We start from the raw sequence: 18,409 nt of genomic DNA, 5'->3' as shown, positions 1-18,409 counted from the left end.
CCAAGAAGAGGCAGAAACTTTTCCCCTTTTATTGACTTGGAGACTTATCTCTGTCTGCTATTTGAGATGAGAAGAGACTTCCGCTTATTAACAAAGTCTTCCTAGCCCGATCGCTTTATACCTCTGTAAGTCATATCATGTTGCCTTACCTTTTTATGTCATGAACCCCTTTGGCAATCTCTAATGCCAGAATATGTTTTTTAAGTGCATAATTGAAGGAACTGATACATCTTAATTATATTAGTGAAAATAATTTTTTTTTATTTGTTTTTTTCCTGGTCCATGTTCATGAATCCCCTGAAATCTGTTTATTGGGTTAGGGACCCAACACTAAAAATCACTGCCTTAATATTAAGGTGGTTCCTTTTATTCTAGTAATTTTCACTTCTCATACTCATATTTGAGAATTTGTAGTTGAATACAAACAAAAGTTTGCATATAGTCTATACTTATATTGCTTTGCTGAGACATATTCATATATGCACTTAAAGTTTTAGAATCTCACCCTTTTTAGAGTGAAGATTTGTTTTCTGTCTGAAGGACTTGCCCTTAACCTTTGAAAGTCTCTTGTTTTTTAGCCTCTCAAAACTTTCTTGAATCTTACTGGGACATCCCCTTGCCAGTTACATAAGGAAATGTTCATAATTATTGTTAAGTCCATAATAATAAGATAGGTTTTTAAAAAAATTAAAACAATAAATAACAGTCATGTTTAAATCCCTGGAGTTCATCACTAGAGACTTTTTGCCAAGATGCCTTTGAACCATTAATGACTACTCTTTGAATCTACTTATACAACCATATCTGGATCCCTCTGATTGTTTTATTATCCAATCTGCTTCTTATTGTCTATTTTTACCATCTTTTCTGCAAGAATAATTTGAAGTAATTTATCAGATGCTTTGCTAAAAATCTCAATAGCTTTGTCTTGCATTATTTAATTAAGTAATTGTTAAAAATAGAAAATAGATCACTTTGCCATATTTGCCTCTTTATAAAGCCTTGCTGGCTCTTTATAATCATCATTTTTTCCCCTAGATATTCAATAACTAGATTTTCAAAAACTTTCAGTGGGTTCTCCTTTGTTTACTGGATAAAATCCAAGCTCCTTAGTTTTGTATTTTCAACCTTAATTTATACTACTCCATTTCATATAATTGTGTAATTTATTTTCCAGTCTTTAGGCTATTTGCCTTTCTTAAGTGAATTGAGTGATGGCTCACAGTTTTTCTCTCCTGAACTTCTACCCTTATTCTAGGTAACTTCAGCATACATTTTGATAACTCTCTCAACTACTCTAATCTCACAGTACTTTAATTTACTCATTTCACATGCCCTATTCCTCCACTCACCCACAGCCACAAACAAAAATACTCTTGATCTTACATTACCTGCAAATGCACCACTTCTATGCTCAGGAACTCTGAAATGCCTTTATCTGATCACAATCTATTGTCATTCTATCTGTTAACTCTGTTTTGCCAATAGCTTCAACTTTACCATGATCTTTAATCCTTTGACTGCTCAATTTTTTTTTCTTTCCCTGGCACTACTCTCTTCTGTATATTAACTCATTGGTGAAGTGGTTTTCATTGTACTATTCCCTTGAATCCTTTGACCCCTTTTCATATTCCTGATAATGCTCTGGGCAACTAGGTGATGTAGTGAATAGAGGGCAGGGCCTGGAATCAGAAGTCTCATCTTCATGTATTCAAATCTAACCTTAGACACTTATTAGCTGTCATAATTAATGACTCCGGGCAAGTCATTTAACTTTGTTTGCCTCACCTTCTCTATCTGTAAAATGAACTGGAGAAAGAAATGGCAGATCACTCCCCTGTTGTCATCCTCTCCCCTTCCCCCCAAAAAGAAAAGAAAAAAAAAAAACACCCTAAATGGGATCGTGAAATGTTGGACATAACTGAAAAACTACTGAATAATAATCTTGCCCTGCCAACTTTCAGCCTTGATTTACTTTCACCAATTTACTGCCATTGCTTCTCCTCACATGCTGCTTGAATCAAGTTGGAGAAAATCATCTCAACATTGTACAGACTTCAGTTCATCATAAATTTATGCTAAATATCCTTAGATGGGCTTCATTATGGCAAGACAGTGCTTTTACATCTTTCTGATTAACACTCCACTCATCACATTTGACTCTTGTAAATTTTTCTGTCCTTTTCAAACCTCCCATGGCTACATTTGCCAGCACCTCTCATCTGAGAACCTTGCTTTATATTTTACTAGGAAAAAAATTGAGGCCTTTGATGAGAGCTTCTTCTTCCTCCTCATCTCATCTTATGCCACACATCTCTTTCACCCCTCTCACATGGATAACCTTTTTCCTTACCAAGGCAAGTCGCTCTACACATATCATGCCATCTTCTTCAGTAAACTGCTCCCTCCATCATACTCTCTCTTTTACTTCAATCTCTTGGCTTCCCTTCTGCCTGCAAACATTCCCATGCATTCCTCCTCTCCATCGTCCAAGAAGGTTTACCTGATTCGTTGATTCTTTCTAGCTATATCACCTTATATTTTTTCTTTTTCAATTAAACTACCCATTGGAATCAGTGTTTCTACTTCCTTTTCCTTGAAATAATCCCTAATCCTATTTATTGCAACTACAAATCTTCTTGGTCTCCTCCCTTACTCCTTCACTCCTACCACACAACTCTCAATAAACATCAGCATGGCTATTCCCCTTTGAATAGGAACAGTCATGCTTAGAAAAGATTTTTCTCTTTTTAATTCTGTAGTTTGGCTTCCAGTCTTATCATTCAATCAAAATTGCTCTTTCCAAAGTTACTTTTGATCTTTTATTTGCCAAATTTAATGACTTTTTCCCAGTTCTAATCCTTCTTGATCTCCACAGTTTATGACACAGATTCCACCCAGATGTTAGTAAGGGATGACAGAAAAAAAATGTCAAGGACAAGATAAATACAGGTGAGAAAGTATAGTTTACTTTGACTAGAAGATAAAGAATATGAAGGGCAATTGAAAGACATATATCTTGGAAAGATATATTGAAACTGTCTTGTGGAGAATCTTGAATGCTAGGCATTTATATTTATTCAGTAGGTAAAATTGTTTGCTGAAGATTTTTAATTAGATGACATCAGAATGGTCAGTTATAAATATTGCTTTAGCAGTTGTCTGTTTTGGGAAGAGGACAAATTTGAGTAAGAAGACTAAGCAGTTTTTAATTAAAGATTAGATTTTAAAAGATAAGGGCAGAAATAGAAAGGACAGGTGAATGAAAGAGATGTTGATGGAGGGAGAATTCATTTGTATAAAGAACTGATTAGATATGTGAGATGAAGATACCTTCAATTAATATCAAAACAATACTGAACTTAATTGAGGTTCTTTTTGATTAGTCAGACTTCAGTATCTTGCTGTATCTCAATTATTATTTTGAATGTTAATTTACAGTGTTTATAGTAGGTATTCTAAACAGATTGTTGTAGTTATAATTTCCACATGCTGGTCTGCTTAAACTTATTAAAAGGGGGGGGGCGGGTTGTTTTAGATAAATATGTCATTTCCTCCCTCTTGCGTTATTATAAAGCTGAAAATAGACTTGTGATACTATAGTGCACTTTCTTATCATGTGCAACAGTATGGTGACAATTTGAATTTCTTAGTTTTTACCCAGTCTTTAAATAACTGATATTTTATAGTTAAACTGCATAGTTATTTAAATGTTCAATCTTTGGGTAACAAATATATTCTCTTTTCACCCCTGGCCTTTACTCCTATAGAGAAAATAAAAAGTTGTCGTATTGGAGCAGTCATTTTTTTTACATTCTTGCCTGATATTAGCTGTTAAGGATTAGGAAAGTAACCCTTAAAACTTACTTTTTGCTCATTAGAAATTTATCATACATGAAATCATTTGTTATTTATATTTTCTTGCACTAATTCTTGAGGTAACATTATATAAATCTTTTATCTTCTAGGGAAAGTTATCCTTCCTTAGGGAAAGTTATCCTTCCTTTTGTCTTAATATATTCTTCCAAGTTTGAAGGTATACTCTCTAGTATACTGGAATTTATCTGCATTCTTCCTATCCATTCCAGCCTTCATCTTTCCAAACAAATAATTCCTAAGAACTTTTATCCATGTACAGTAAGAAACTCCTTGATCATTTTATTTGCCACTTTCTGGCTTTTTTCTTCAGCTCTCAAGTTTTTCTTTAGGTATAGCTAATAGAAATGTATGTAATATTATTCTAGTTGTATACTGCTACTTCTCTTCCTGATACATTAATAGCTAAAATTTATTAATTATATTTTTTCAGTCATTTCCAACTCTTCATGACCCCATTTAAGTTTTTTTGGTCAAAGATACTGGAGGGGTTCCTTTTTCAGCTCATTTTACAGATGAAGAAACTGAAGCAAACAGAGGTAAGTGTCCTGCCTAAAATCACATAGCTAGTAAGTCTCTGGGGCCTGATTTGAACTCACAAAGATTAGTCTTCTTTAATTTAGGTCTAGCACTCTATCCACTGCAGTACCAGGTTGCTCATTACAGTTTTAGAATTCCAACAACTGGGTAACTGATGAAAACTTGAGCATCGTTATAGAAACATATAGCCACCTCAACAGCTAGGTGGTGAAATGGATAATACACTGGGCTTAGAATCAGAAAGACTCATCTTCATGAGTTCACATCTGGTCTCAGACACATACCACCTGTGTGACCCTAGACAAGTCACTTCACCTTGTTTCCCTCAAGTGCACTACCTGCAGAATGAGCTAGAGAAGGAAATGACAAACCACTCCACTATCTTGCCAAGAAAACCCTAAAAGGGATCACAAAGAGTTAAGTTAAATGTGACTGAAGAACAAATGGCCACCTCTGAAATTTCATGTTAACCATAAACATTTCTAGTCAAATATAGATAAAATACTTATAGAATATAGTATAAATGTTTTAAAAATAGATTATTTCATTGGGGCTTTATTATAGGCAAAGAAATGATACAAATTTGTCTTATATTTAAGATCATTTGCAGACTGTGTTCTATTAGTTAATTTTTTTGTTGTTCCTTTTTTTTTGTTTGTTTTTAATCATGATTTGCTTTTAAACAGAGTCAGGCACTTTAAAATATGTATTGAATATTTAGTTGTCATAATTAGTACTTGGAGCAGTGAATAGAGTGCTGACCTCAATAAGTAAGGAAGACCTACTTTTAGGTATTTCCTGACTGTTTAGCTGTGTAACCCTGGGCAAGTAATTGTACTCTTAGTGCTCCAGGCAGCTCTCTGAAAATTCTAAAATTGTAGAGTAGGTTTTGGTTGGGGGGAGTTTATTCATTCAGCACTTGCCAAAACAATGAAATAATTACTAGTGTTCAATAACCACTGTTCATATTATTGCATATGTAGATTAATGTTCATTTCAGTAGCTTTTTTTTTTTTGGAATACCTGTTTTATTGTTAACAGTATGCTAAATGCTAGTGGACAGAGTTACACAAGAATTATGATTTAGTCCCTCCCCTCTAAAATAGTCATTTGAAGTTTTTCAGTAATAATACTCTATACGTAGATAATGTCCTCCCATCCCCAAGAACATTACATGTTTTGCCATAATTCTTAGTAATCTTATGAGGTTGCTAAGAATTTATGAAGGAAAAGGGGGGATGGTTTCTGAGTGTTACTATATTGTCAGAAGAATGATATTTTTGTTTCAAACTGATTTTCTTTAACAATTTTCTTTTCTTTTCTTTTCTAGGTATTTAGTGGATAGCCGTTGGTTCAAACAGTGGAAAAAATATGTTGGGTTTGACAGTTGGGACAAATACCAGATGGGAGATCAAAATGTGTACCCTGGTCCCATTGATAATTCTGGACTCCTTAAAGGTTATTTATTATTGTCTTCCTTAAGTAAGGCTGTTAATGTGTTAAATGAATTCCTTTGCATTATAAATTTTATACATTGGACCTGATATGCCAGAGTATTCTGTATAACTGATTATTTGTGTTCATTTATGATCAAGTTAGTTCTTCATTTTGAAATAATATAAATATTTAACTTTATTAACATTGAGAAAATAGGGAAAATGAACATTTTGAAAAGATAATTTAAGTAAGTAAGCCTTCTTTGTTATTCCAGTTCAAGTACACCTGTCTTAAATTTCCATCACAGAAAAATGACATCTCAGCCTTGTCATCCCAAGAAATTCCCTTCTCTCCTTTAGTACTAAAACTTAAAATTACCTTCTTAACTTTTTTTTCCTCATAACCTAAGATCAAAACTCTGACCTTTTTTTCACATTTACTATACCAGAGCCAATTCTGGTCAACGATTAGATATGGGTTGAAGAAAAACACTGTAAATCCTATGTGATTTTCCTGTTACTTCTCCCTTGTCCCTGTCATGTCACCCTGCTCTTCCATTTTCCATCTTCCATTCTTACCTCTACCATTATAGTATTCTTACCTTTCCATTCTCTGTCTTTTTAACACAGACCTCTAATCTAACTTCTGGATTTACTGTGTAGGAAAGCCTAAATCTCTTTATTTTTCCTGAAATAGATGAATTTTCACTTAGTTATTTGTATAATTAAAAATTCACATTTATATAGCATTTTAAATTTTAAAGGATGTTTTCCATTCAACATCTTCATGTGGAAGAATATAATAAGCATTATTAACCTCATTTTACAGAGGACGAGATCCGAAGTTCAGGGAGGTTGAATAATTTGTCTAGATTATTAGTAAAGGAATTCTTAAATGCTATAGATATATAGATATGCCTGGCATGGTTTTAAGCAAAGACAAAAAAAAATGGTCCCTGCCCTCAATGACTTTACATTCTAATCAGGGAGCCAGTAAGTATGAAGTTGAGCCACATGTAAATGAGGCCCACCCAAAAGAGACAACAGGTGATCTTGAGTGACAGGGTACCAGAAAAGCAAACCCAGAGAGCTAATGATTCCACCAAGAAGATCATTGCTTCCCACTTCCTGGATAGAGAATCAGAAACCGTTACCCAGAAAGCTCCCTGTGTAATCTTTGTTTTCTCTTTGAGGGTCTTTGTGAAAAAGGCCAAAAAAAAAAAAAAAAAAAAAAAAAAGGACCAATTTAGCAGGGAGCACTTCTAAATGTCTGAATGCTTGACTTAAAAATCAGGGGAAAGTTTTGATACTGTTTTGTTTAAATGGGTTTAGAAGGAAAGAAGCCATGGTCTAAAACAAAATTGATTTTATCACATTAAAGTTTGTAAAGCACTATAAATTTTATCTCATCTGAGCCTCATCTGTAAGATGGGGATAATGGCACCTACTTGCAAAGTTGATAGAAAGATTGAAGTAATATTTGTCAAATGCTTAGTATAGTGCTTAGTACATATTAGGTGCCAAATAATAATAATAAGCATTTATAATATAAAAATGCTTATTTATATCATTCAGAAGCATAAAATTTTCCTCCTCCTGAGTAAGTAGGGGGATATTGTAAAGGAAAGCCCTAGGCCAATAAAAGAAAGAAGAAAAGGATGACCAGGAAACCAGTTAAAATCAAAAACTATCCTGAGGATAATACCAACATAAGTGCCAGCCTTCTCCCTGCAGTCTTCACTGTACTCATGCTCTCCCTTGCGTCTTAGTTCCCTTGGTCTTTTCCAGGCCAGTAGTAGCTACAACTAGTTCCTTGAGGGCCATTGCCCTCCCCACTATCTAGCTAGACTAGAGATCCTTTGATGAGTATTCTCTGATCCTTCACTGTAGAAAGAGGTCAGGTATTTACATGCTATATTGGATCTCTAATGTTCTTTCCCATAGAGACATTGTTACATACTTTAATATTCTTAATACATTATTGTGCTTTAGTACATTAAGATTTAAAATAGGGATTCATGGGATATGTTATCTGACTACCATTTATGACATTGTTTCTGTGGGAAAATGAATACTAAGTTCCAAATTAACAAACTTTTCAAACTTAAGTTAGAAAGTTTTATGAGCATGTAATATAGAATTCATAAGGATATGTAATTTATAAAGCACTCACTTCAGAATTATGGCTACAAACATCTTCATGAATTTGGAGTAATTTATTTTCCTGCTATAACGAAAATTTACTAAATTAAATGAGGTAAAGAGCTTGTAACAAGGGTTTTTGTTGTTGTTTTATCTGTTTTAAATATTAATTAGGAAATTCAGCTTTTTTTTTTTAATCTTTTTTTTTTTTAATTTTAGGATGAGTAGAACCATACTCTTTATCTTTTTTTGCTTCTAGATGGTTGACATTTGGGGGGAAGCCATTATTTTGTGGTCTTAATTCTTATATGTTTCCTCTTCCTATAATACCCATTGATTTTTCCCATATCTATTATCTACCTTCTGCTAGAACTTCTTTTGAGGGGAAAGGGAAAGAAAACCACATGAACCAGCTAGCAAGTATTTTTTAAATGAGTCATTTAGTTAATAAATATTTATAAGCATTCACTATTTGTCAGCCAGTGTGTTAAATTGCTAGGGATATAAATATGAAAAAAGACAGAAACTGACCTCAGGAAGCTTACAATTTAACGAGGGAAAACTATCTACAAAAGGAAGCTGAACAAGGAGAGGAAGGGGAAGGTATCTGAGGCTTGTTTAAAAAAAAAAAAGTCCAATGAGTCCCTAAATAATGTAGCCAAATGAGAAATAAGGGAATCTTCTGAGCTAAGTTCTTTATATAAAGAAATGAGTTCATGGCTCCACCCTCCAAGCAGCAGGAATGATGATGATGATGATGACATAGAATTCTAAGGTTGATAGGATATTGAAGAGTGATGAGGTTTCCCCAGTAATAAGTTTCTTTGGGCATGGTGGCTTCTTTTGAGAAGCCTCTAAGTAGTAAAGCCACTTAAGAAATGAGGTCTTTCTTAGTTAATCATTTGTTTTGATGTTACCACATGATGCAATTACATTTAAAATGTAAATATTCCTACTGGTTTCTATTAATTGTTGAAGTACTTGGCTATTTGGACATAAGAAATGACATGAAAGACTATTTTCTGGGTTTATTGTACAAATTTATTCTTTCAAGGGGGAAAATGATTATTTACCTTTTAAAAAACAGATTGATTCTTAATGTAAATGACTTTAGTAAAAAGTTTTGTTGTTTTATCTGTTTTAAATATTAATTAGGAAATTCAGCTTTTTTTTTTTAATCTTTTTTTTAATTTTAGGATGAGTAGAACCATACTCTTTATCTTTTTTTGCTTCTAGATGGTTGACATTTGGGGGGAAGCCATTATTTTGTGGTCTTAATTCTTATGTTTCCTCTTCCTATAATTGATTTTCCCATATCTATTATCTACCTTCTGCTAGAACTTCTTTTGAGGGGAAAGGGAAAGAAAACCACATGAACCAGCTAGCAAAAAGGACAACTAAAAACCTAAGGAAATATTTAGAATTTTCAAAGGTAGCTCTTGTTCATTCCAATGGATAGTTGGAAGTATATAAACAGAACACTTTGAAAAGAAGAAAACACAAATTGTTAATAATCATTTAAGAACATGCTCCATCTGACTGAGATAGATTCAAAATATAAAGCAAGATTTGCAATATATTATCAAAAAGAAGGAACATATTTATGTATACAAAGCTCTTTATTGCAATTTTATTTCTTAATTATAAAAAAAATTATAGAAACAAATGTCCAACAGCAGGAGAGTAGCTTAACTTGTGGTACATTAATGTCATAGAAAACTAGAATATAATTACATACAACTAGTAGAATATTTTTTAAAATCCAGAAAGACCTTTATTTTATTTGCACAATAGCATATTTTAATTATTGTAGCAAATTGTGTTTATATAATAGCAAATTGCTTTGTTATTATTATTATTTCTAAATCCTGCTATTTAAAATATTGTGTTCATTGATTTAGATTAAGTTAGCTTTTTAGCCAAAAAGTTTCATTGATTTCCAGCAAAGAGCTAGAATATATATTAGTACTGTATTTTTTCCTTCAAAAATTATAAATGTACTAAGTAGCATATCTTTTTAAAATAAAAATATAATACTGCATGTGATGTGACCAGACCATCTTGAAAGTATTCATTTTAATAGGAACTCTTTATTTTTAACTCATGGGATGGTTAGAATTTTAGTATTATCAAAACTACTTTTTTAAATTTTTTATTTATTTTATTCTGAACATGAAATAAAATAGCATTTCCAATAGGATTATAGCTACTTAATTACCATTACATTTCTGACTGCCCTGTCATTGAAATTCCATTTCAACAGGAAATTTGACAGTAGAATTTAGATCTGCAACCAGGTCACAGATTAAATATCTGATAATGTATATAATAATGTCATAATAATTAATACCTCATTTGCAGACTTTGGCAGAGGTGGGGGGGAGTGGATCTAGGTTATTTTATGGACTATTTCCAACTGTCAGATGGTAAAGATTGAATATGACTTCCTTATCTCTTAATTTTTTTTGCAGAAATCATGCTTTTTGCCTGCTCTGTGTATGTATGTGTGTGTAATTTTCTTTTTAATAATTTAAAATAATTTTTTGTATATTTTAAACAGTTCCTAAGATAACTAATTTAGATAAATATCATCATTTGGATTTCATAGTTTTCCAATTAATTAAAACCATGTGTATATTTTTATCAGTACTTGGAAATTTCTTATATTTAAAAAGTACTAAATCAAAGAGAATTAGATTGTGAAATATATTATGTCCTAAACATATTGAAATAAGTACTATCACATCTTATGTATTAAGAGTAACTTTTCTCTCACAGATGGTGATGCTCAGTCCCTTAAGGAACATCTTATTGATGAATTGGATTATATCCTATTGCCAACTGAAGGCTGGAATAAACTTGTCAGCTGGTACACATTGATGGATGGTCAGGAACCAATAGCACGCAAGGTAATTTTCAGCATTGAAGAATGATCAGGATTTATTGTCATTGTAGCATACAATATTGAAAATCTTAAAATAGAATTTTATATAGTTACCTTTCTAAAGTTCTGTGCTTACTTTTTAGTCAGGATTTTTTTCTCTCAAAACTGAAATTATTCTTAAAAGCATAGGGCGATACTATATACTTAAGAGTGCTAAGCACTAAAATATCTTCGAGTAGATTTGTTAACTTTGTCCAGTCGGTTGAGTTTTTCTCACTGGGAGCAGAAGCAGAAGTCTCTGTTATGTTATATACATTTTCTAATAGGGATGGATCATATTCTGAATGTAGGTCTGCTAATCTAAGAAAGCTAATAGACTGAATTTATTATATAATTTGCTTCCAAGTAGATTGAGTTATTTGGAAATGGTAAAACAAAGTTAGCATTGGTAATTATTTTTTGAATGTAGAAAAATTTAAACTTTTATAGCCACTCTGAAATACTTCTTTTTAATAAAGGTTGAATATGCAGTTGTTCTTGATTTGATTTTGCAGGATTTAATAAGGCTTCATGTTTTGTTTCAACATATTTTTTTGACTTTTCCAAAATTGAAAGTCTTGATGATATCTAAAGACTCCCTAGTTAAACTGGTAATAATGGCATGTTCTGGTTTAGAGAATTTCTGGTTAGAGAAAGAAGTTTTATAAAAATATAAAGTTAAAAGCTACCTTTGACTTTCATTGACACAGCACTTATAGAGGTAAAAATAAAATCTTTCTTAAAACCTTAATCACAAAGCCTTAGATATGAGAGAAATCGTTTCCTGAGAAATGACAAGTGGTTTTTTGTCTGTTCGTTTGTTTGTTTGTTTTTTATTATTATTATTGCTTTTTATTAACAAAACATATGCATGGGTAATTTTTCAACATTGAGCCTTGCAAAAACTTCTGTTCCAACTTTTCCCCTTCTTCCCTCTATTCCCTCCCTTAAGTGGCAGGTAGTCCCATACATGTTAAATATGTTAAAGTATATGTTAAATAAAATATATGTGTGTGTGTATATATATGTGTGTGTGTGTGTGTGTATATACATATACATACATACATACATATATATATATTTATTTATTTAAACAATTATCTTCCTGTGCATGAAAAATCGGATTTAGAAAGAAGGTAGAAATAACCTGGAAAGAAAAACGAAAATGCAAGCAAACAATAACAGAAAGAGTGTAAACAACAGAAAGAGTTGTGGTCCACACTCATTTCCCAGTGTTCTTTCGCTGGGTGTAGCTGGTTCTGTTGGTTACTGATCAGTTGGAACTGGTTTGGATCCTCCATTGTTGAGGATTGAGAATTCCATCAGAATTGAGACAAGTGTTTTAAAATAAAATTGATCTCTCCAGGAATCAGTTTTTTCCTTCCCCTGGGATGTTAGCCTACATGGTATCTTTGGTGTCTTTCAACTCTAAAAATCTAATTCTATGAAGTATAAAAAACTTATTGTTTTGAACATTTTGAAGAATAGGGAAACAATTAGAAAGTGCTTTAAAGTAGTAAATGATTGAAATAAATAAATGTATCATGTATTTAGAGCCAGAAGTGACATTTAAAGTCATCAGATATAATCTCTCTCAATTTACAGATGGATGAACTGAAGCTGAATAAGTGAAGTGACATCCAGGGTCACACAGGCAATAATGGTTCAAATCCAGGTCTTCTGACTCTAAATTCAAATTTCTTTTTTTGTACTACTCTGTGTGATCACATATTTAACAGAATAAATCATTAGGGAAATCATTATTTTTGTTCTTTGATTAAATGTTAATTTTTGCCCAATTAAATTGCAATAGAAAAACAAAAGTTATGGAAAGCTTCATGATCTTTTGAGAAGAACTAGTCAAAATGATTAATAATTTAATTTGGATTCCTCTAAAATGGTAGTTTTAAAAAATGTTTTTATTTGCCACAACCAGAAAATACTCTATTTTTTGTGGCCTTTTTGCCTACAGTTGATGTAAATCAACAAATATGTTATCAAGTGCCTCATACTTTATAGTAAAGAGGATAAGAAGATAAGACAAAAGTCTTGTCCTTAAGAAACTTATATTTAGTCAAGGAATGAAGCTCCCAGTCCATCATCCCTACACCAACCTCACTTTTCTTCCTTTCCCGTCATCAGCTAACCATTTACATTCTGCATTGTTCTGTCTCCAATCCATCCCTCAGCCCCCATTCTCTTAATACTCACAATTTATTTAACACTGGATTAATGCCACTTCTGTTTTGTTTGGCTCAGGAGAGAGACTAGGGATAAATATATAGATCTGTGAGTTATCTGTATAGAGAGAGAAAATTTTATGGGATTTGATAGTCACCAAGAGATTGCAGAGAAAGGATAGAAAAAGGCCCAGGACAGAGCCTTTTGGTACATTGAGAGCTAACACTCTATGTACTGTGAATCCCACCTCATCTTGTCTCATTTTGAAAATTGTTACCATAATCATAATTTCTTTCTAATTTTATTAATCAATAATTATTACACTTAAGCAAAATGGAGTCAAAAGAGCTTATACTTGAATAGTAGGTAGCTTTTAAATTCATAATTTAATCTTGATTCTAAAATTGCTCCTTATTTTCTTATTTTTACAACTTAGCACTTCTGTCTTGAATTGTTTACAACTAAGTGTTTTTGTGCATTCATTTTTGTGTGTTATCTCCTCTACCTATACTAAAAAGTCCTTGAATTAAGATTAGGACCCTATGTTTATTTTTGTCCCCCAAATACCTAACAGTACCTTTCACTTAATAAATCTTCAAAGAATTGATGGCTGAATGATTTATAGAGTCTCATGTATGAACATATATACAAAACAATATAAATTGCACCATTGTTAGCATTAGAAAATATTGGTAAAAAAACAGGTATAGTATAAGAGTGTTTTTTATTTTTTTTTTTAATCTATATCGATCTTTAGTGTTTTACTCTTTCCTTTTTTATTGTCTAACCAGAAAAGAGCACAAAATAATTTGTACTATGTTCTGTGAGAGTTACTTTTAATGTGGTTTCTATTTCCAGATAGTGCCAGAATAAATTTTATAATGAACCATTAAATTTCTTATGTTGCTACTTCTCAAGCTTATGTGGAGTTATCTTAAAATTTTATTATATTGTTATAAACACAATCACCCTCATTCAATACCATCACCTTAAACTTTCTAAATTTAAGTAGTCTTTTTGTTTGTTATTGTTATTTTTCCATCAGTTATAATGCTCTTTTGCTTTGAATCACTGAAGGTAATTTCACATTTTGGGAGTAAAAATTTTACAAAAGACAAAAATAACTTACTGAAAATTTGAAACCAAAATATGGCATTGTGTTAGAACTTAGAGGAACTCAGATCCCCCATATGTTCCACAATAAAGCTCTTATAGTAAAGTACTCCAGAAGGAACAATAATTAAGAAACTTAAAGACTAACAGGTATGAATACCTGCATCCAGTCCAAGACCACATAAAAGGCCTGCCAGAATCATCTGGGAGTTCTGAGCAAAGACAAACCAGTGTATGTGAAAAGCAAAATGCATATAGCAGCCCTGTCCCCCGTCAGGAGGAGCCAAGACTATGCCAATCCACATCAAAGCCACTGAAAAAGATTTAAATGCAAGCCAGTATCTAGCACAGCACTCAAGTAACCTGCTGGGACTCTAGAAGAAAAGAGCAGGGTAGGACTTAAGAAGCTAAGCACCTGAGTACTTGTAGGAAGCCTGCAATAACAGGACTGTCAATAACATTAGGTAGGATAGAATCTTTCAGGATCACAGCAAGAGAGATCCAATTCAGGCTTTAGGAATGTGCAAGATGAAGACTGTACTCTCCAGACTAGCTCTCTGGAGAGGACCAGCCTTGATCTTAGTGGAGGAGTACAGAAGGTAGGAGAGCCACCAGGAGAATGGCCAAAGATGGAATGTCTCTATTTCCAGCCCTCTCAGCCCTTAAATAGTTCAGTATGGTTACATCATTACAGCACACTGAGTATGTGTGAACTAGACAACCATTACATCACCATACTAAGTATATGTAAACTAGAGAACCATCATCTCATCAATCAAACTGAGTTAACACCCTACTGTTAAGTATCTTTGTTTCAAGTGTACTTCTCCAGAATTCAGGCCCTTTACAGAAGACAATGAAGAAAGGAAGGCTGAAACACCTATCCCAGATTACTGGACACTGAGCAAAAAAAAAAAAATCTAGCAAACCCTGCAGGTGATAGGGCCTACTCTGAATTAACCACGATATTCAAAAATAAACAGGGCTTTCTAAGAATAATGGAGAAAGCACAGTCTGACTCAAGCACAAAGCTCCATTCTAGAAACTGAAGCTAGAGTTATGCACAAGAAAATCCCAACCACAATGAAGAAATATGGACTTGAGAGAATCCTAAAAGGCAAACTTAGAAGACTTCACATCCAATATAGTTTGAGAGAAAAGAATGTCTTTGACCACAAGGGTTAGAAGAGAATCTGCAAGAAACAAAAAAGAGATACAAAGAAGAACAAATTGCAATGGGAACAAATAGCTTAGAAATGATAGAAATAAATTCTCCCCAGTAATTAAACTCCCTTAAACCTTAAATGGGACATTTAAAAAACAATTACTCTTGACAGAAAACAAATTTTAAAACCAGATAAAAAATTGAAAAAAGAAGAAAATGGAAGATACATTTTTTCACTAACCAGGGAAACAGGTCAAGGACAGATAATCTAAGAATTAGCAAGTCATCTGAAAATGATGACTAAAACTAAAAAGAGTTTACATTTTGGGGGTTTCCCTCCATCTGAGCTAGTATATTTTGTCTAGGAAGAAGATTCTCGCAAGGAGGGACAGGGAACATATTTATGTACCACTTTACCACAATGCTTATCAATGTCCAAACACTCTTCTAAGTGCTATACAGATAATATCTTTGATTAGCTATTTGTGAATGAGATGAAAAAGAAATTTATTGGCTTTGAGTTGTGTGTTCAAAACAAGTGAGGTAAAACTTTCTATTTTCAATTTTTTGTGAAAATATAGAATCAGAATCTTGAAGTGACAGCAGCTTTGGAATTCATCTAATCTAATGCATACTTAAAAGAAGAATTCTTTCTTTAACATCCCTAACAGTTGTCCATTCATCTTTCACTTGTAGCTATCCAGAGAGAATTTATTACAAACTCAAGCAGCCTATTTCATTTTGGGACAGTTCCAGCATGAGAAAGTTTTTCTTTAAATGAAGATAAAATCTTCCTCTGCATAGATATTATCCATTGTCATTAAGTCTACCCTCTATGCTTATGTAAATCTATCTAATTCAGTCATTTTCGACATTGATAGTTCTTAAGAGAGTTATCATATTCATGACATCTTTAAATATCCTCAGTTCCTTCAGTCTCTCCTAGTGTGACATGTTTTCAACTTCCTTCTACTGGTCATTTTTCCTTTATGTGTATTATACCTTGCCTTAACCAGAAGAAGCTATTTAAAACATAGAATATTTAAAAGTTTATTTAGTAGTCAATAAACATTAAGTATTTACTATGTGTTAGGCACTATGTGGAGAAAGAAAGAGATACAAATACAAAAAGAGAAAGACAGTCCAGTCCCAGCCCTTAAGGGACTTTCAGTTTAAAAAGGGAAGACAAAACAAGAGGAAACAGAAAAAGGAAGGGGAAAAATCCCAGAGTAGTACAGCCAGGAGAAAAACATAAAGACAAACCTATACTGAACCCTAAATAGTGATTTGGAATTCATGGCCCTGTAGTGAGAAGGTAGGGCATCAAAATTGATGATTTTTATAGGATGATGAGGTTATCCCATAATGAATTTTCTCAAGTCTGAAGTCTTTGCCTGAAGATGCAGTAAAAAAAACAAAAGAAGTTAAGCAAAGCCTTAATCCATGTAGGTTTTGGCATAAGAAAAAAACCTGAATTTGAAATCTGACAGTTAAATCTATGTGATTTGGTGCAAGTCACTTTACTTCATTTCCTCAGCTATAAAATGAGATCATCTCTAAGGTACCAACTCTAAATTTTTTGCTCCTCTTCTGTACCACCTGCTTTAGCTAAGTGCATTTATGATCTTTTATTCTTTTGATATGCTACAGATCAATTTTGCAAATAATCTTTTCTGAGAGGTAGAGGAACGTGAATCTCTAAGCAAAAGATATTGATAAATAGGGCAATTTTTATGTTGAAATAATCACTGCTCCTACTTAATGTTCTAGTACATGATTTATCTTCAAAGATCATAGTTTTGTAGAGGAATTTAATAGATGATCAGGTCTGGATTTCAGGAGACTAGTTAAAAAAATCTTTAGTAGAAATAACAACAAAAAGATGGAAACCGGTTCATAGGAGGTATAACTACCTTGAACTTATTGCTGGTAGCTTTAGATTACAGTACCTTTATCACCTTTTTAAAAAATGAATAATAACAAATATTAATGATAGAATGACATGTATCATTAATCAACCAAGTTGATTGATTTTTAATGTTAATGTTTCTTATTATAATTTGGCTTTCCCTGATTCAAAGTTTTATATTCAAATACTATATTCTGCTGACCAATATTTGGCAAGAACTTAGTAGATGCTGACTGATATAGATTGGTCAACAAAGTTACAAAAGTAGTATTGCAAATGTTTTCTGCTAGACTCCCATTTCCTATTTAGTGCTTCTATAAAGAATTTGAGGGAATAAATCAAGTTGTAGTTGGTGACCCTTAAATGAATAGACTCATTATTCAGAAAATTTCTTGCCTGTTTTTTGTTGTTGTTAAAAAATAACTTTTTATGTTTTAAGGCTTTCCCAGTAATTTTGATATAATTTAATATGGGGAATACTCAATACATTATCTAAACTTTAAAAAAATATATAATATTCCTCATCAAATTCCTGGTTTTATTAAATTGAAAAGGCTCATTCAGAATAAGTAGTCATGTCATTCTGTCATTCCTTCCCCTTCCTCCCCAATCCCCCCATCTAGCTACTTCTTCTATCTTTATCTTTTAGGGCAATGTTATTCCCTACATATTTGTTTCTCTTTTTCATTTTTATCAGCTTCACATTAATAATAAATCCCATGGAGATATTTTCACATATAAAAAATAACATTGTTTTTAATATTCATTCTCTCCATCTTTTTCCAGGGCTTTAACTTTGAATCAGTACCTCTTTATGATAAAATATAGATAGAGGACTGCAGTATCTTTTCTGTGAAAGGAATAAATAACATATCCATAATTTCTCATTTTTTCTTTCACTCTAGGTAAAAACTCTAGCTCTCCCTTATAAGGCAGGAAAGAATTAAGCCCTTTTTAGTAAAACTTCAGTTGTTTAATTTACGATCTTGGTGTTTAACAAAAAGTAAAGAAAGTAGTAGAAAGACTGTTGGATTTGTCAAAAGGAAGTAAACCTGAATTTGAAATCTAACAATTACAATCTTTGTGATTTGGGGCAGGTTACTTCACTTCATTTCCTCAGCTAT

The 18,409-nt window shown here is 32.5% G+C and overlaps 1 protein-coding gene across 5 annotated transcripts in view; it reads left to right on the top strand.

Annotated features, from left to right (window-relative positions):
- Positions 1-18,409, top strand: part of USP15 (ubiquitin specific peptidase 15) — a 154,145-nt gene that overhangs the window by 29,933 nt on the left and 105,803 nt on the right. For 4 of the 5 annotated variants that reach the window (XR_007947652.1, XM_051961331.1, XM_051961334.1 and 1 more), the window contains exons 2-3: positions 5,747-5,874; positions 10,773-10,903. Coding sequence is in view for 4 of the 5 variants with exons in the window: in XM_051961331.1 (XP_051817291.1) it covers positions 5,747-5,874; positions 10,773-10,903 (259 nt within the window). In the remaining variant the exon portion in view is untranslated. Of the gene's footprint in view, positions 1-5,746; positions 5,875-10,772; positions 10,904-12,522; positions 12,648-18,409 lie in introns of those variants that run through there. The other variant, XM_051961338.1, reaches the window with a different exon arrangement.

This window comes from Antechinus flavipes, chromosome 5 (genome assembly GCF_016432865.1).
Source record: "Antechinus flavipes isolate AdamAnt ecotype Samford, QLD, Australia chromosome 5, AdamAnt_v2, whole genome shotgun sequence".
Taxonomy (NCBI): Eukaryota; Metazoa; Chordata; class Mammalia; order Dasyuromorphia; family Dasyuridae; genus Antechinus; species Antechinus flavipes.
Note: the sequence above shows the minus strand (reverse complement) of the source record. Positions and strands in the feature narration are given on the sequence as shown.